The sequence below is a fragment of the Myotis myotis genome, unplaced genomic scaffold (genome assembly GCF_014108235.1).
Source record: "Myotis myotis isolate mMyoMyo1 unplaced genomic scaffold, mMyoMyo1.p scaffold_m19_p_8, whole genome shotgun sequence".
Classification (NCBI taxonomy): Eukaryota; Metazoa; Chordata; class Mammalia; order Chiroptera; family Vespertilionidae; genus Myotis; species Myotis myotis.
Window position 1 is genome coordinate 47,010,875 of NW_023416390.1, and position 20,177 is coordinate 47,031,051.

At 38.0% G+C, this 20,177-nt stretch overlaps 1 protein-coding gene across 1 annotated transcript in view; it reads right to left on the bottom strand.

Annotated features, from left to right (window-relative positions):
• Window positions 1–8,272: 8,272 nt before the first annotated feature.
• Window positions 8,273–20,177, bottom strand: part of MYO3B (myosin IIIB) — a 351,164-nt gene continuing 339,259 nt past the window's right edge. The window contains exons 33-35 of the mRNA XM_036319661.1: window positions 9,842–9,948; window positions 9,421–9,467; window positions 8,273–8,408 (exon numbers count right to left, since the gene is read on the bottom strand). Of these exons, the coding sequence (XP_036175554.1) occupies window positions 8,273–8,408; window positions 9,421–9,467; window positions 9,842–9,948 (290 nt within the window). The remainder of the gene's footprint in view (window positions 8,409–9,420; window positions 9,468–9,841; window positions 9,949–20,177) is intronic.

A 20,177-nucleotide genomic window follows, 5' to 3' on the forward strand; every position in this document is an offset into this window, starting at 1 on the left:
TATTTAAAAAATCATATGCTGGGCCATAAAGTCTCAATAAATATTCAAGTCTTGAAACCATACTGAATTTGTTCTCTGGCCATACATAGTTAAGCTAGAACTCAACAACAACAACAAAATTCCTGTACATTTAGAAATTAATAAATAAACTTCTGAAAAACTCAGGGGTCAAAAAAAGGAATCATAATGGATATTTGAAAACCTTTAAAACTGAATAGAAATGCTGTATGTTGCTGCTAATTCCATACTTGCAGGAAAAATTATAGCTTAAATGAATATATTAGAAAGGAGAGATTAAAATCCAAAAAATGTGTAAGAACCACCCCCCCACCCAGCAAATTATGCCAAAGAAAGAGTAAGTGTCAGAGCAAAAATTAATGAAATTGGGCACAAATAGGTAATGAAAAAGATGAACAAAATCAAAAGTTTTTCCCCTTAAAAGACTAATAAAATTGACAAATTTGGTATGACTAGTCAAGGAAAAAGACAGAAAACACAAATTATTATTTTCATCATAAATGAAAAAGGGGCCTGGCTGGCATGGCTCAGTGGCTGAGTGTCGACCTATGAACTAGGAGGTCAAGGTTTGATTCCCTGTCAGGGCATATGCCCAGGTTGTGGCTCGATCCCGAATATGGGGCATGCAGGAGGCAGCTGATCAATGATTCTCTCTCATCATTGATGTTTCTATTTCTCTTTCTCCCTTCCTCTCTGGAATCAATAAAAATATATTTTAAAAAATGAAAAAGGGGCCTTATTATAGATTCTACAATATTAAAAATATATTAAGAATGACTTTGAACAATTCTAACCAAATTTCAAAATGTCAAAGAAATCAACAAATTTCTAGAAAAATAAATCCTACCAAAATTGACACAGAAAGAAATAGATAATATAAATAGCCATAAGTTAGTAAAGAAATTTAATCCATAATTAAAACTTTATCTCATAAAAAACTGCAGGCACAAATAGCTTTCCTAGTGAATTTTAAAAAATTAAGACAGAATGAAGGTCATTATGAGAATTAAAAATTTACATGCTTTTTACTTCTCATAATTTTAACATGAACATAGATATATTTTTTAAATTACTAAATAAAATGCAGAAATATATTAAAGGATAAGACAACATGATAGAGTTGTATGTATTGCAAGAATGCAAGGTTAGTTTCACATTAGAAAACAAATGTAACTCATTACATTAACAAAATAAAGGAAAAATATAAGTTACTGAAATATATAAAAACTAAGTATTTGACAAAATCAAATATCTCCTTGTAAGGGAATAAAACCCTCTTAGGAATAGAAAGGAAACAGCAAATATCATAATTAATAGTGAAATACTAAAGATTTTCCTTCTGAGATTGGAGAAAAAGGCAAGGATCCCACTATTAACCCTCCTAATCAACCTTGTACTGGAAATCTTAGCCAGGTCAGTGTGGCAGATTGATCACAAAAATTACTCTAATTCTCTATCTCTCCTTGTATCCATTCCCTTTGCAATGCAATTGACCTTGTAGCATCTCCCATCAAGAGATGGATTCTATTAACCTACCTCTTGAATCTGGGCTGGCCTTATGTTTCACTTTGGATAAAAGAATGTATTGAAATTGATAACATGCTAGAGCTGAGCTTCAACACATCCCCCCTCCCTTCCCAACCCCCTTTTGGGAAATTCTGTCACTGTAATTTGTGGATAATAGCAAATTGGAGGATAAGACCATGTCAAAAAGTACTAAGTTAACTCAGCTGTCCCTGCTGTGGCTCTAGATATGTGAGGAACCCAGCCAACATCAGCAAAGCTGCTTAGCTGACCTGTAGCCAACTGCAGATGCACAAGTGAGCCTTGGCAAAACTAGTTTAAATCAGGAAAAGTACTTAGCTGATCCATAGACTTGTGAGAAATATGTGGTTGGTTTGATGTGCAATAGCTAATTTATACAGGTGCTATGTCAAGAAAAAGCTAAGTAGAAATATTAAAAAGGAAGAAAAAGTCTATAGTTATTTGCAGAGGTTATAATTGTGTATGTAGAAAATCCAAAAATATCTGCAGATATATTATTGAAATTAATGAGTAAATTTAGCACAGTTGATAGATCTCGAATGCAAAACATCAATTGCATTTCTATGTAACAACAATGTCTTAATCTGTTCAGGCTGCTATAATAGAATACTATGGCCTAGGTCAATGGTCGGCAAACTCATTAGTCAACAAAGCCAAATATCAACAGTACAACGATTGAAATTTCTTTTAAAAAAAAATATATCTTATTGATTTTTTACAGAGAGGTAGGGAGAGGGATAGAGAGTTGGAAACATTGATGAGAGAGAAACATCGATCAGCTGCCTCCTGCACACTCCCCACCGGGGATGTGCCTGCAACCAAGGTACATGCATGCCCTTGACTGGAATTGAACCTGGGATCCTTGAGTCTGCAGGCCGACGCTCTATCCACTGAGCCAAACTGGTTAGAGCTGAAATTTCTTTTGAGAGCCAATTTTTTTTAAACTTAAACTATATAGATAGGTACATTGTTATTAACTTAATCAGGGTACTCCTAAGCTGGCCTTTGCTAAAAACGTCCTCAGTCTGATTGAGGTATGTTTGCTGAGGTCAACCCCTTCCAACTCTCCCATCCACACTCATCTTGTATACTTGTTTCGTCTATCTCTTTTCGTTTATCCTTTCTATATGTCCAAACCATCTCAACATACCTTTCTCAATCCTCGACACTACATCTTCTTTCACTCCACAACATTCCCTAAAATTAACTTACTAAACTTTACTTACAGTTTTAAGTCTTAGTTAAACTATAAGTATGTTGAATAAAACTTGATATCATATTTAATAACGATATTATTTATTGATAAAATTAAATTCCTTACAATTTACCTTACAATATCCATAAAATTAAATCATGACAATGACTGGCCCAGGCCAAAAAGTGACTTCTGTGCATGGGCCACGAAGTTTCAATCGCACTGTACGTGCATGCCCGCACGTGGTATTTTGTAGAAAAGCCACACTCAAGGGGCCAAAGAGCCTCATGTGGCTCATGAGCTGCGGTTTGCCGACCACTGGCCTAGGTGATTTAAACAACAGAAGTTTAAGAATAAGGTGCCGGCAGATTCTGTGTCTGATGAGAGCCTGCTTCCCAGTACATAGATAGCCATCTTTTTACTGTGTCCTCATATTGTGGAAGAGGCAAGTAAACTCTTTGGAGTCTCTACTATAAGGGCACTAATCCCACTCATGAGGGCTTCACCCTCATGACCTAATCACCCTCTAAGGCAGTGGTTCTCACCCTTTAAGACAGTGGTTCTCAACCTTCTGGCCCTTTAGATACAGTTCCTCATGTTGTGACCCAACCATAAAATTATTTTCGTTTCTACTTCATAACTGTAATGTTGCTACTGTTATGAATCGTCATGTAAATATCTGATATGCAGGATGGTCTTAGGTGACCCATGTGAAAGGGTCGTTTGACCGCCAATGGGGTCGCGACCCACAGGTTGAGAACCGCTGCAAGGGCCTATGAATTTTGAGGGAACACAAACATTTAGTCTATAACAGGCAACAAATAGAAAACAAAAATTTAAAATCCTTTAAATGATATCAAATTATACATGGTTCATAGGAATAAAGCCAACAAAATATGGATAATATTTCTTACATAAAATTATAAATCATTCTTTAAAGAGGAGAAGGAATTACTAACTAAATAGAAGGATATACCATGTTCATGGATTGAAAACTTCAATATTGTAAACATGAAATTGATTCCAAACTGACGTATAGACTCAAGATAATTAAATAAAAACCCTAACAGTTTTTTTCCCCCCAAAATTGATTATTTGCTTCTGTAATATGCAAGGTGTCTAGATTAATCAAGGGTCTCTTGGAGAAGAAAAATGTATTGAAAACCTTGCTCTGCCATATACCAAGGCCTATTATAAAGGTACAGTATTTAAGAAAAGGATAACAAATAGAACAGAATAGAGAATACAGAAACAGACTCATGAACACTTGATTTATGTAAATGATAGTATTTTAGAGCAGTAGGAAAAGGATGGTCTTTTCATTAAATGGGGCAGAGGCAGTTGAATATCCATTTATAGCAAACATGAAAATTTACCCCTACTGCATACCATTTGCAAATTCAATTTTGGGTGATTTAAAGATCTAAATGTGAAAGGCAAAATAATAATGCTTCCAGAAGATACTAAAGGCAAATGTCTTTATGATTGTGCAGTCCAAGACTTCTTAAACAGGCCATAAAAAAAGCACCTATCAAATGTAAAATTACACTTTTTTTTTGTTAATCCTCACCCTAGGATATTTTTTCATTGATTTTCACAGAGTGTGGAAAGGAGGGGGAAAGACAGAGGGAGAGAAACATCAATTTGAGAGAGGCACATCAATTGGTTGCCTCCCACACGTCCCCAACCAGGGCTAGAGATTGAGCCTGCAACTGAGGTACGTGCCCTTGACTGGGAATCAAAATTAGGACCCTTCAGTCCACAGTGGATGCTCCACTGAGCCAAACCACCTAGGGCAAATTACACTTTTTTTTTTCCCCCGCCAAAGGGCACTTTAAGAGAATGAAAGGACAAGCAACCTATTGGAGAAAATATTTGCAACATATACAACTAGCATTTTTTTTCAAATTAAAAAAAAAGGTTAAAATAGGCATGTAACCAAAAAATATCTAAAATGGTCACTAGACACATAAAAATGTGCTCAATATCATTATTAATTGGTGATATGTGAGCTATAATTTCAATGAGATTCTACTATATACCCATAAGACTGTCCAAATGAAGAAGACTGATGATAGTAGGAATTGGTGAGAAGGTAGACCAATGAAAGCTTTCTTATACCTCTGGCAGGATTGTAAATTGCTACAATCACTCAGGAAAACAATTTGGCATTACATACTAAAGTGAAGATATGTTTACCTTAGAACCCTGCAATTCTAATCCTAGATAGATAGTCAACAGAAATGCATACAAATATACACTAAGACATATATAACAATGTTGGTAGTAGCAACTTCCAAAATAGCCCCAAATTGCAAACAATTCATATTTATATATCAAAAGTAGAATGGTTAAATCAGTTATGGCTTATTCATATACTGAAATCATGAAAAAGAATAAACTACATTTACATTCCACAACTAGATGAAACTAACAATTATAACATTAAATTAAAAAAACAACAAGATCCTCAAAATGACCTACTATATGATCCCATTTATATATAGTTCCCAAAACCTAGCTATAAAAAAAAAAAATCTAACTATAGAGTTTAGGGATCTTGTAAGTGATAAAACTATAAAGAAAATCACGGAAGTGTTTATCATAAAAGTCATGGGAGTGCTTATCTTTGGGGAGGTGGCTGGGGGTAGTAGAGATTGGGAAGGGACATGAGGGAGACTTCTAGGGTGCTGACAATCTTCTACTCTTAACTGTACGAGTGGTCACACAGATATTCACTTTCTGATAACTTACTGAGCTGAGTCTTTTAATTTGCACTCTTTTCTATATATGTAATTATATTTTAAAATAAAGTTTTAAAAAGTGGATGGAGGAATACTAGTATATGCAGGTGAACTAAAATGGAAGAAGAAACAGCAGCTCAGAATATGAACTCCAGAAGTTTATAGTAAAGTTTTAAAAAACTCTTCTATCCTCAGAATTTTTTCTGTTTTGTCCTGGGCCTATTATTCTAGTCACTTGACATTATCTTTCAGCCTATTGGTTTTTTTCACGTAAGGCAGCCTCATAAAGTCAATGGCACAAAATTAGGTGTTTAATTATATAATTTAAAGTTCAAAACGCAATCAACAAAAATTTAAACATAAAATTGTAAGCACTGGAAGAAGTTAAGAGAGAAGAGAGAGGAATTAAGATAAAACGCACATCTTTCATAGAAAGAGTAGATATTGCCTAAAATAGCAAATCAAGAACATAGAAGCAAATTATTCAGAGACATGTTGGAAGTCATTAAAATAATTAAAATTAAAATAATAAAAAAAGGTTGTTTCTCAGGATCGGGACTAAGGTGGGGCATAGAGAAGATTGTTTTCCACTATAAACTCTCTGTACTATTTTATTTTGGTTTTGTTTTTGCTATGTGCTTATTAAAATTAATAAGACACTTATGAGATTCCAGCTTACATCATTCTCATCAATTCCTTTTAAGAGTTGCTTTTTGAGTTTGTGGCACTATAACTAGCTCAAGAATAATATCTAGAGTCTGTCTTATCTATGCTGTAGCTGATGGTGAACTCTATTTCTAACACATTGCTAGGAGTTATTGCTGTGGCAATGAGTAATTATTATAGAGCTTCTGAATTATGATTTTTACTAGAGGCTCAGTGCACAAAATTCATGCATGGGTGGGGTCCCTAGGCCTGGCTGGCAATCAGGGCCAATTGGGGCCTTCTAGCTGCTGGCTGGGGCCTTCCTTCATTCCATGCTACCTCCTGGTGGTCAGCACACATCATAGTGAGCAAAGCAAACTCCCGGTCACCTGGTCGAACTCCCGAGGGGACACTTTGCATATTAGCCTTTTACATATATAGATAATAACTTCAATTTCCTTTTAAAATTTACTTATAGATATATTTTAATTAGAAATAAGGCAGGTATACAATTATGTTGTACATGGACTATTGGGAAGTTATGAATATTTCTATTCAACAGATTGAAAAGCAGCTAATATTATCAAATCAAAAGTAGACAAATCAATGATAAAAGTGAAATTTCCAAAAATACTTATATTAATAATAATGCTAAAAATCTATATATTATTTTTAAATAATAAAATGATGTTCATTTGTGTTTCTTCTTCTCTACTTACATGCCTTAACAACATTACCTTGGGGTGAAGGTCTGGAAAAACAATTGACTCAGTTTTTAAAAAGTAAAGTTTGACTATGAATAATTGGCTTTTTCTTTTTCTTGTAAAATTACAAATTTCTGAGATCTTTAAATGCCTCATTTCATTACTTATGTTTGTAAAATGCTTATTAAAACTCTTCCCTTTAAAATTCTGAAAAGTTCTTTTTCCTATTTCCTCAAGTTTATTTTTCTCAAAATCTGAGTACTCCCATGTGTACTATCTGCCATGTAAAAAAACAAAAACATTAAGAATATTTGTTCTAGGGAAAGGGTCTTGTAGGTTTTTTACATCACAGAGAAATCTCACATATTGTTTCGCAAGTTGTATCATATTGAGTATTATAATGTATAATATAACATCATTACAATAAGACTAGCCCAACCTTGAATGAAAAATCAGAACTTACGGATAATAAAAGTGATTAATCACATATAACATATAATTGAAAGTAACTTTTCTATCAGATATGTTTGTATAACTAGGTCTCTCCACTCAGTCAAGGGCGGGCATTAACTGGATGTCCACTCTGTGCCAGCCACTGTATGAGATCTGTGCACGCAGAGATGAAGAGAGAAGATGATTCCTGCAGACAGCCGACCAGAGAGTAGAAAGTTACAAAACCACGTGACATGGTCTCTGACAGGTCCAAAGATTCTTTCCAAAGTACTCCTTTCTTTTATTGCTAAAATGATGGGGGTGTCTTGATAAGGTGAAGTAAAGAGGCAAAGGTTTTATTGCCCTAATAATTAGCAAGAGAGGAGTTCCTTTGCCTTATAGGAAGACTCTAAAAAAATTTAGGGCTCTTTCCCTAAATACACAAAAAATTATACAGGCCTAGGAGACCTTGAGTATACTCTTCCAGCATGGAGACCCTCAGCAATGGAACCGTGTCCCTGGGGAGAGGCGGGCAAGGTGGAAAGACCAGCAAAGGGGAAGGGATGCTGTGGAGAGGCAAGGAGGAAAGGAACCTCTGGATTTTCACAGGGGCAGATACTGCATGGAAAGACATGGTAGGAAAAATAAAGAAATATGATCAGTGTCCACAATTGCCTGATGGTGAGATTGTTACCCTTTTAGATGGGGGCGTGAATGATGGTTATTACTGCAGTGGAGGCACACTCTGTGTCCCCAAGAGACTCGTAGTTTGAGAAAAGAAGGGATTACTCAGATCAGGCTGCAGAACAAATGTGGGGAAGGTGATGGAGGTAGGAGAAAATGGTTAAGAATCTGAAAGTTGTTCAGTAAGGCTCCAGCATGTATCCATAGAGGCTGAACCCATTGCAGTGCTTTCTTATTAAATGACAATCAGTCAATTACCATGATTGTGCTTACCCTCAACAGACTTGAGGCTCTGGAAGGACAACTCAGTGCTGAGCAGATGCTCCTTTTGAGGACGAGGGAAAAAAGAAAGGGTGGGCTGAGTTGTCTTCCTCAAGGGTCGAGTCCATGGGTGACAGAGATTTGTAATATTCATCTTCACCATCAAGCACTTTGACTTGGCTGCAACAAAGAAGAGTTTTGGTAGAAAAAGAAATGCCACAGCCATCTCTGGGGCACCTAAAGTTGTTTGAGTACTTGGAGCAGGGTTGGGTCCCAACACTGGGGCTGGGATGGGAGAAGGATAGCTTAGGGCAGCCCAGAGTCCTGCAGCACAGAGGAACTGGGGTCTGATATGCAAAGCCTTTCACCTCTGAGTCACACACTGATAATGGCCCAATGTAGTGGTGTTTGGAAATGATAATCATATTGCAATTTGATGTATGTGAATTATCTGGCCTTTCTCCATCTGCTTTCCTCCAGGTGAGAAAGTTCCCCTCCTGACCTCCTCCAGTTCTTAAACTAATACTAATGACCTACCTCATTCTTATTCTCAATTGAGGTGCTAATAATTAAATGAGCTCAAACTCCTTAGAACAGTGGTTCTCAACCTTCTGGCCCTTTACATATAGTTCCTCATGTTGTGACCCAACCATAAAATTATTTTCGTTGCTACTTTGTAACTGTAATGTTGCTACTGTTATGAATCGTAATGTAAATATCTGATATGCAGGATGGTCTTAGGCAACCCCTGTGAAAGGGTCGTTCGACTGCCAAAGGGGTCGCGACCCACAGGTTGAGAACCGCTGCGTCAAACCACTGGAGGAAATTTTCCTGTACCTTTAAGGCTCAGGGGTGGGGTAATATAGGAGAAGCCACCTATTTGCCCTGTGTGGAGTGATCTTGTTTGTGGGAGAGTTTTATACAATCCGCTATGTCTCCACTTATGAGGAAAGTACAATTCCCTGAGAAATAACATTTGCCTTTCGATGGCAATTCCAGCCTTTTCAGACAGAATAGATTCAAGTTTTGTATACTTGCTACTGTGAAAAGTAGTTTCCAATGTCAACAAGAGCGGGGCTATACCCATTGCATATTTTTTAGAAGCCTCTCAGGAAAGTTTTGCATTTTCTGTAATATCACAAAGGACCCCTTCTGTTTACAGTTGCTTAGAACTAAGAAGACAGATATTTACCCAAGTTTTCTTGGCTTCCTCTTGCTCCCTTGATATTCTAGAGTTCCCTGTGGAGAGGGCCAAGAACACACAGTCAAAGCAAAGCAGCAAGTCGTTAATTTTTAATTCAAAGTGATTTTGTGTTGAATGCAAGCAGATGCTGATAATATCAGAAGTCACAGCATAATTTTTTTGATCAAAGGGCTCAAGTGAGCCTGATGAAGCATGCATCTTGCTCGTCTTTGATAAACCACATCAATTATTCACCGTGAAGGCAGACATCCTGACATGAAAGCAACAGATAAAGAGCCTAAGCACATGTTCAAGACGAGAGCATAAGAGGGTGGGGGTGGGGCTGGAGGGGCTGGAGCAGGTATTAATAACAGAACTATTAACTGGAGACAAAGCCGGTGAAACAGCTTCATGGCCACTTTGAACTCACATTTAACTGGTTATAGTACATGGTGTCCTCGGGGCTACTCAGCATTTTGGGCTGCTGACATCGTCGGCGAGGTGTTCGCTGCTTCTGTGCAAGACCACTTTCTGAACCTGCAACAAGATAGCAAAACTTTACTGTAAACCATCCGAGGTTTTGGGAAAATTACGTGAAACATTTCTCTCTCATATAAATGCACTTAGTAGAAAGTGTGTCTCATTTTAACGGACATGGTAGAGCTTTGCTATTATTAGAGAAATATTATCCTAAAAAACCAAACACACAGGGGTTCCTAAGAGTAAACAAGAGATGCTGTCTGTAACTTTGCCTTCATCTTTTTTTATCTGAATCAGCAGTCAAGAGTGACATAAAGCAAGCTGGTTTGTCCACTCGGAAGGAGAGGGTGGTGAGCAGCCTTTGCAGAGTAGAAAGTGCCCTTAGTGAGATAACTCAGGACAACGAAGGCAATCTGGGATGGTCTGTACCACATCCGACAGTGAGAGTTCAAAGACATCTGGAGAGCACACACTCGTGAGTAGAGGAGAAGCAAACTTTTTGGTGGGATACATTTTGTAGGAAAATGGCTTGAGCTAGTATTTACTGAAATGCTTTGAACAATGCCATTGATCCGTGCAGTCTCTGGAGGTAGTGCAAGGGAGAAGGGGAAAGGATGATTGCCCGATTTCATGGAGCAGTCTCTGTGTTAGTCCTAATTTCAGAATCCTGGACCAAGAGTGCCCTGGGGGTGAAGAAACCACGTGTTCAATGAGGTCATGATTTATTTCCCTTCCAGGCAGATGGTTTTTGTGGAATCGGCTGTCTTTTTGGCACTATATCTAAACCAGGGTTCAGCAGTTCTAACTTCTTGTCAACATACACACAATTGCCGTAGAATCTTGTTCACGAATGTCATAGTCTAGAGAAGAGATATCATTTTCACAGACCAAGTGTATATCATAAACTAATTATTCATAAAAAAGAGTTGGAGATTTGTAGTCACAGTTTGACTTCACTAGAGATTCCTACAATTTAAGGAAATTTAGGGGGAATTTCTAAGTGAAGAACGACTCAGCAAGGACCATTATGAATAGTGAATTATCAGTTTCTGAAGTAGGAAGTCTTGCATTTTTATTTTTCTTTAATTGGAACATATTTATATTTGAACAAGACTTTTGGAAAGATACAGGATTTTAGAAACTGTCCATTCTAAATACTCTTTTTTCTTCCTCCCAGAAAAGGAAACTGAGGTCTACAAATGTGGAATGACTCATCCCAGATCAAGTGGCAGAGTGGGAACCCAACCCTAGATCTTTAGCTCCTGTTCTAGCAGTAAAAAACAACAACAAACAACAGCATTACTGTCTTTCTTAACACAAAACATTCTTTTTTTTTTAAGTCAAATGTCTTAGTAAAAGTAAGCTCCATGAAAAAATATTAATTAGCATAGCAAAGTGATGCTACTGGCAGAGGGGTCTGGTAGCCTTAGCAGACAACCCTGTCCACATCTCCAGGAACTCTGTGCAGAGGACAGGACTCCAGCCTCTTACACTGGTTATCATCATCCTCAGAGTACAAGGAATCCAGAATTGAAATGTTTTTTTTTTTTTCTTTCTTTTTTTCCTCTGATAGTTCCAACATACCCAGCTCCTGCTTGCTTTGCAAAATCCATAGTCTTTACTGTGGTAGAACGTGAGGTTGTGAGGTCCTTTTGTGTTTCTCTTCTGATTTATAAATTGATAAGCAGAAGCACTTAGAGTTAAGGTTGCTGGTGTGAACATGCACTGGAGATCTGACATGTATCCCCTTTAGACTTTCTAATGTTATAGGAATCCCAACCTTGTCAACTCAAAAGACTAATCTTAAAGAGTTTTGGAGTTCAGCTCGGTTTAGCTGAACTTTATATTTATATAGTGTTTATACTTGATCAGAGGCTTTTATTTATATTCTCAACTGGGAATGCCTAATATAAGATGTGGTTTTCAACTTTTGCTCTTGAACAACTTGTTGTTCCAAGATTTTCCTTACCTGATTATTAGAAGGAATTAAATTTTTGGATAGAATTTTCTCAATTTGAAAATTTCTACCATAAATTTAAAACAAACAAACATGTGATGTCTATACTATACAGAGAAGAAGGGAGAGGGATAGAGAGTTAGAAACATCGATGAGAGAGAAACATCGATCAGCTGCCTCCTGCACACCCCCTACTGGGGATGTGCCTGCAACCAAGGTACATGCCCTTGACCGGAATCAAACCTGGAACCCTTCAGTCCGCAGGCCGACGCTCTATCCACTGAGCCAAACCAGTTAGGGCAAATTTTCATTTTCATTATTTTACTTTTAATATCTCCGTATTTCAGATGTTTTGCAAAGAGTGCTACAACTCTTAGGTGCTTTGCCATTGGGGCAAATCTGAGTGTCATTGATACATGACCAATCATAAGCAACCAAATAAATAATTGGGATATGAATCATGATTCAATGAGTGCTGTTAAAATAATTTGATAGCAATATGCAAAAAATATAACTTAAACACAAACCTTATCACAAAGTCCCAAAATGTAAGGTACTTTGCTGGATTTTGTGGGGAAGATAAAGAGAAATAAGACAAGGTCCTTGCCTTCAGTCTAATAGAGAACACTGAATTAGAAGACGTAAGTGACTTGCTTAAGGCCATAAGCTAATGCTGCTGGACAGAAATTAGTATTGTTTTTTTAATTTCTAAATTTTTTACTTTTCTCAATATACCTCTTGATTCTCACAGGCCTCAATAAATTCCAGATGAGTTATATAAACATTTTAAACATTCCCATAAAAATCTTAGGAGGAAATGAAATATCGTGTTTTTTTTTAAACTGTGGAAGAAGATAGAGACAAGGATGTTTGATTATATTAAAGTAAATTATTCTATATGATGGACAGTAACAAAACTAAGATGAGAGGAAGTGCAACAGAAAGTAAAAACAATGAAAAAAATAAATAAACACAAAAGTCTACAATCCAGAATGTGGAAAGCCTGAATCAAGAGAAAGACAGGCATATTCAGATATATTGAAATGCAATTATGAAAAAATATATTGAAAAATGTTCAGCCAGAGCTTTAATTAAAATAATTACTACTTCCTTTCTATTAATTAGGATAAGCCAAAAGGTCAAAAGACCTTGTGGGAGAGGCCCCAGATACACTGGCCCATAGGTTCCACCTCCCCTGAAGTACAACTTGACAAACTATAACAAAAGCTGAACATGTTGCAACAAGTTAAACCAAAAATAAAAAAAAAGAGGATCTGTATGAAGATGGATATGACACCACTTTTTGTAGTAGAAAAAAAGCTAGAAACATAAGTATTTAATAATTGGGGAGAAGTTAACTCCAAGATATAAATATGATATACCATGAAGATATCAATAAGGATAAATATGGGTATGGTGCTGATAGATGAAAGTTCAAAATCCAGAAAAAGAAGCAAAACACAAATAGCATATAGCACATTGATTAAACCCAAACACGTATGCACATTGAGAAGTTTATGATGATTTTTCTGATAAAAATTTAAAAATAGCCCAACCCGTGTGGCTCAGTGGTTGAGCATTGACCCATGCACTAAGAGGTCACTGGTTTGGTTCCTGGGCTGAGCACATGTCCAGGTTGCTGCTGGATTCCCAGTAGGGGGCATGCAGGAGGCAGCCAATCAATGTTTCACTCTCATCAATGTTTCTATCACTCTCTCCCTACTCCCTTCTTCTCTCTCTCTCAAAAATCAATAAAAACATAATTAAAAAATAAAAAAGTTTAAAAATAAACAAAAATCGATGAGGCATGTAGGACAAAAATTCTTCTGTCTTTCAAACGATGAAGAAACTATAGGTAAAAAAAAGTCTACTCTGTAAGTGTCAGAATGGAAGCCTGAACCCCTGTCTGTCAGCTTTTGAGCCAGTTTGCTTCTGAGTTACAAAACAGTATGGTTATCTGGCAATTACCTATTTCACTTGACTAGTTTTTGTAGATAAACTGGGCAATCCAAGTTTGAAGATACACATCAGAATATCCGTCATTTACTCTGGAGACAATGAAGTTCATATTCTGAAAGTGGCTGATTTCCACCTTACATGTTTGTAAGCCGAGCCAAACGCTCCAGTTTGTAATCCATGAGGATCCCTCCCTATAGTGCTTCTTGAAAGTATATTTGTCATGAATACCACTTTGTACTGAACATAGGCCTGTCTGTTACAAGACTCCCTACACTCCCCTGCCCAGCACCTTCTGATTTCATATTTGAGACCTTGAACATCTTTCTCTTTCGAGTCGTCACAGAACCTCACAGGAAACTGGAGATAAATCTGCCAGAAAATGGGAGAAATCGGAATGGAGTTTCAGGAGCGTGGGAAATGCATACGCCTTTCTCTCTAATCCGAAATCATCACACATTGTGGCTGCACAGTTGGCCAAGGCCTTGGTGAGAGACCAATAGCTGAATTCAATCGATGGCTTCATAACATAACTTCAGCAACTGGTTTGGAAATTCAATATTTCAGTTCTCTTTATTGAACATGCAGGTATATCCAAGCTAGAGTTGCCAGGCTACCCAGTTAAATATGAATTTCAGATAACCAATACTTTTTAAATGTAAGTACATCCTTTGTAATATTTGGGACACACTTATATTAAGAAGTGACTGGTTGTTTATCTGAAATTCAAATCTACCTGGGTGCCTTCTTCCTCCCCCCGAACCCCCATCCCTTAAGTGTAGCAACCCTAATTCAAGCACAATTTAAGTCACAGCTGAGGCATTCTGTTCTCCTCTAAGGTCTGAGATGAATAAGGAAATGACTTCCTGTACTCTATTTGACCTGCTGAGTTATGGCTATTTTGGCTACAAATGCTCTTCCCAACATTGTCCCCTGACACTTAGTGTTTCAATTGTCATCATCCACTACAGATGTGCGAGTTCTGGTAAATTTCCTAGCAGGATTACAGTGAAGGAAGAACAACCACAATGGAGAGCAGGATGGGGCATACAGTCCAGCTATCCTGGCCTGGTGGGGAAGTATGATTTCCAAGTCCCCGAGGAATGGACAGGCAGTGAGCAGGGTTCCTGGGAGAGAGCACACTAAGAGAGCCATAGTCCTTTGCGCCTTCCCTGGAGGCCTCAGCAGGCGTGGATACATTCTGAGTAGTATGACTGCAATCTGGTTGCCATTTGTGGGTGAGGCATTCTCAGAGTCACTTGCCAAGAAAACATTTCCTTGAAGCAGAGTGCTCTGTGTTTAGATTTACAGATAGCAAATCCCAAATGGAGTTATGAGATATACCCCCCGTGGGGGGCATTTGAGTAGATTTGAAATTATGTGACTAATGTATAGAGCTCTGTCAATTCCGTGCCTAAGGGGAGGCACAGAATTTCTCTGACCGAAGTTCTCGGGCCAGTTGGAGGGGACAGTAGCCCAGCTGTCAGCTGAATGATCTCTCTCCTTAATGATGGTTGACCATGCTACCTGGTACTCCAGTGGACACTTCCATGAAATAGCTTCCAATGAGAGGACCTGCCTTCTCCAGCTCTGTGCTTCTTCTCCTTGCCATGTCATTTGTAGGTAGCAAATCTTGTTTTGCAAAGTATCTTTTTCTTTATTTCATCTCATTTGTTAACCCCATAGAGGCAGCAGAAGCATAGGGAGATTCAGCGATCACACCCCAGGTCAGAGGCAAAGTCCAACTGAGCATTCAGGTTTCCCAACATCCTGCTGACAAAAGGCCCCTTGCTTTTCCATCTGCGGGGTCTGAGGCCCAGGGAGCGTGGGCCCCTCTGCCAGTCTCCCTTCAGAGCCAGGGCTAGAACTCAGGCCTTTTGATTCTAAATCCCAAGGTCTAGGCCAATATTATGATGCGTGTTTTTTTCACTGAGATGTTCTTACAAGTTTTTTTACCTTTCCATATCTGACTTCAGGAGGGACTGAGGAATTCAGTGGGTTTTTGTAAAACACACAAACACAACCAGAAGAGAGATTTTTCTCTTGGGGTGAATGCAATTCAGATTTTCCTTTCTAAGATGAAAGGAAGGCTACACATTTTCCCAGTTGCCATGTTATGTCGTGAACAATCTTCTTCAAAATTGTAAAACGGCTACAAAGAAAACATCCCTGAGTTAAATTAGTGCCCATGGAAGATGGCAGAGTTATAAATTGTCTATAAGGAATTTTCCTCTTAATAGTTAGGGAAGTGGTAATAATTTTCCCTGAAACCGTTTCATAGTTCGGGGTTTGGCACACACTCAAATAATGAATGAATGAATGAATGAATGAATGGTAACTGTTCATCATTCTTGTTAAGATCTGCCCCATTATGTAGCCTACTCTTTGCTTTTGTAAGTTGGGATATTATTGCCAAGGCTTCCAACAGGAAGAGGGCCTTTTCTATGCTGGAACACATCTGGAGAATCTGTAGTCTAACAAGGAGGGAGAGAAAGTCAGCCTCTTAAAAAGGAAGTTCATTAGTATTTTATCCTTTCGATATTTTTCTGGGAATATGCATTTACTTCTTTTAACATTCCCATCCCCCGCAAATATCAGTATTCACCTACAGTAATTTGTTACTGCTTCTCCCATTTAACAATAGAGTCATAAATATTTTTCCATGATATTAATCTACTTTAAAAATAGTATCTTTTTTTTAGAGTTACATTTAAAAATTTTTTTTAATTGAAGTATAGTTGGCATTTTAAAAAAACAATGAGTGAATATAATGCACAAATAAGTTAAGCAGTGAAAAGTCCATCTTTTGTCCTACCTCCTTATCCCAACCTCACACTAGAGCAAATGTTGGAACAAGTTTCTTATCTGTATTCCAGATTATTCTAATTGTTGTATGGTATTTCATTTAATAGATGATCCACATCATTTCTAATTGTTGTATGGTATTTCATTTAATAGATGATCCATGAGTAATTTACATAATGTCCTATTCGAGGCAATGTTTTTCTATAACAAGTAATACTTTGAGGAATATATGTACATATATATATATATATAGTTTTGTTATCATTGTAATTAGCTAGCTGGTTTATTAGTATTAATAGTAGGATGAGAGCAAAGGGGAGTCAGACATTGTCAGCATGGCCATCTGGGCAGCTTCACCAGGAAGCTATAACTTCACGCTCCCCAGGGAGCCACGGGTCCATTCCCTGCAGATCACTGCGGAAAGGGATCCAGCAAAGAGGGAGATAGGTGCATGCTCGATAAAGTTGGGGTGATAAAGATAAGGTGCTTGCCTGTCAGTCTAGCCTGTGGAACAATAAATTGGCCAGGGGGTGGACCCAATGCAAGCCTGAAAAATCTTTGAAGGTTAAACTCCCCAAAGAGTTCCCTTTCTCTTGCATTCTTGTTCGTGCTTGCTCTCTTGCTCTGTGACTTGCACTCACCTGTGTACTCACCTCTTCTCTCTCCATAGCCATATGGCTTTAAGCAACCACTTGGCCCATGGCCATGCTGTGCAGACCTCACATGCAATGGACTGCAGCTGGGAACACAAGCTAAGCTAGTCAGATGCTGGACTGGGCTGTAGTATGGAACAGAAACTCAGGACACTGGTTTTTATTCTGGCCTTGCTGAAGACAAGATTGGACCTTTTCCATGGAGGGACAGACAGAGATAGGACATTGGAGGGGAACCCCCTTGATTTTACATCATCAATAAAGCTTTCCATGAAACGCCATGCTCCTGTGGGGACTTCAGGAAATTCTTTTCCTTGTGGTACCCCAAGAACTCTACTTCCACTGATAACAGTTTGATCTTTGATTATTTTCTTAGGACAAATTCCTATAAATAGAGTTACCGCCCAAAGAGTATTCATACTTTAAAAATTTATGATTTGTATTTCCAATTGCCATCCAGAAAGTGTATAGCAAACTATCCTTCTACCACCTGTACCTGAGATTACCTGCTTCTTAAAGATGGGACAGCATTAAGAAAAAGTCTGACAGTTCAATAGGTGAAAAAGTGGCATGCCAATTGTGCTTTGATTTGCATTTCTTTTTTTTTTTTTTTTAAATATATTTTATTGATTTTTTACAGAGAGGAAAGGAGAGAGATAGAGAGTTAGAAACATCAATCAGCTGGCTCCTGCACACTCCCCACTGGGGATGTGCCCGCAACCAAGGTACATGCCCTTGACCGGAATCGAACCTGGCACCTTTCAGTCTGCAGGCCCACGCTCTATCCACTGAGCCAAACCGGTCCTGGCTTTGATTTGCATTTCATTGATTACTTGAGAGTGAATGTACACCCTTCCCACTCCCCACATTTATTAGCCTTTTGTTTCAGGATTCCACCTTTGCTAAAAGCAACCACAAAGTTCATAGGTCTTGGCTGAAACAAGTGTTTGCCTATCCGGTGTGACAGGTGTGGAGATGCCTACTTTTATTTTATTTATTTATTTATTTATTTATTTATTTATTTATTTAAAAAATATGTTTTTATTGATTTTTTTGGAGAGAGAGAAATGAGAGGGATAGAGAGATAGAAACATGGATGAGAAAGAAACATATTGATGGGTTGCCTCCTGAACACCCCCTACTGGGGATCAAGCCCGCAACCTAGGCATGTGCCCTGACTGGAAATTGAACCAGTGACTTCCTGGTTCATGGGTTGATGCTCAACCACTGAGCCACACCAGCCAGGGGAGATGACTACTTTTAAAGTTAGCATGTTGTAAGGAAGTATTTCTCAAACTTCTGTCATTCATCTACCACTTAAACCTGTTTTGCTATATTCAAGACACCTGTACTATTGTTTAATATTAAAAAACTAATTTCATTTTTTATTTAAATACATTTCTTTAAAAATGAAACTTTATTCATTACTGAAAATGAAAGAGCAGGGGCAACATTTGCCATAAATAAAAGTAAACCCTAAAGTAAATTCAATGAAAACAAAACAATATTATCACACCTGAGTTAGATTCTGTTTCCCACAAAATATTCTGGGCTTTTTAAAAGATTTGTTAAAAAGAGAGGTGAGTAAATGTGAGAAGACTTGGCAGCATACTACCAGCACCATAACTTTCATCTTAAATTTGAAGAATTTAAACTAAGAATTGAAAAAGAAGTAATTTTCTTTTACATGATTCAGTGTCATTTAATGTCACATTCACCCACCATTTTAAATCAATTTGAAAACCACCAATGGCCCATGTCCCACACTTTGAGAAATAAGAAAAGAAAGAAAAAGCAGCAGAGTCAGAAAAACATGAGTATGAATCTCCCTGTAGCACAGTGGTTCTCAACCTTGGCTGCACATTAGGATCACCTGGGAATCTTTTAAAAATCCTGATTTCTGGGCCTCATCCTCTGGAAATTCTGTTTCTTTGTTACTAATGTTGTGGCCCCACCCCATAACAAAGAAACAGAATTTCCGGAGGATGAGGCCCAGAAATCAGGATTTTTAAAAGATTCCCAGGTGATTCTAATGTGCAGCCAAGGTTGAGAACCACTGCTCTAGCACTTATTATCGGTCTGAACTTGGTGGTGATGATCATTCAAGTAGGGTTGTAGTGAGGGTGACAGATAATGTATAAAAGAGAAAAACATGCTGCCTAAGGCAGAGCAGGTGCTCCTAAGGGTTGTAATTCTGGTTATATGAGAGTGGTTCTCCACCCTGATTGCAGATCAGAATCACTTGAAATGCTTTTTAAAAATACAGATGCCTTGGCCTCACAGTTGGAGATCCTAATTCATTTGGTCAGGGGTATGGCTCTGGCATTGCTTTTGTTGAAAAAGAGCTCCTCCTCCCGCCCTTCCAGATGATTTTAATCTACAGCCAGGATCGAAAAAACCCAGGGACTTAACCCTTTCCTAAGAATTTGGGTCCGTTTTGCAAATTAGCTAACTGCCATCTTGAAAAGCTAGTGTAGGACCAGAGATGTTTTGATTGGGCAGAAGGAGTTCTGGGAAGGGCAAGCATCCCCAGTAGGGCTCCGGGTAGCACCAGGTATTTGCTTTGTTCAGGAAACTGTATCAAATGGCTCGAACCCAAAGCAGACGCTAATTTCCCTGGACTCTGGGAAAATTCCTCCTATTCCAAGAGAACAATTTTGCTGACCAGGGAAACATTATCTTTGGTTTCCAGGGGTATGATGTTGCTCAGGGTTGTTCTGGAGGCTTTGCTATATAAATGAAAGTCAAAGCTGAAAAGCAATTCTCACCAAGTGGGACTCTCTTTAAAGCAATACACAAATGTAAGGCAAAAACTTTGGGATCTCAGGAGGTTGGAACCAGTTGAAAATGTTCAAAAGGCAGAAGGTTAGAGTCAGTTATACAGAATCAGCAATGGTTTGCCATGGGCTTTCTTT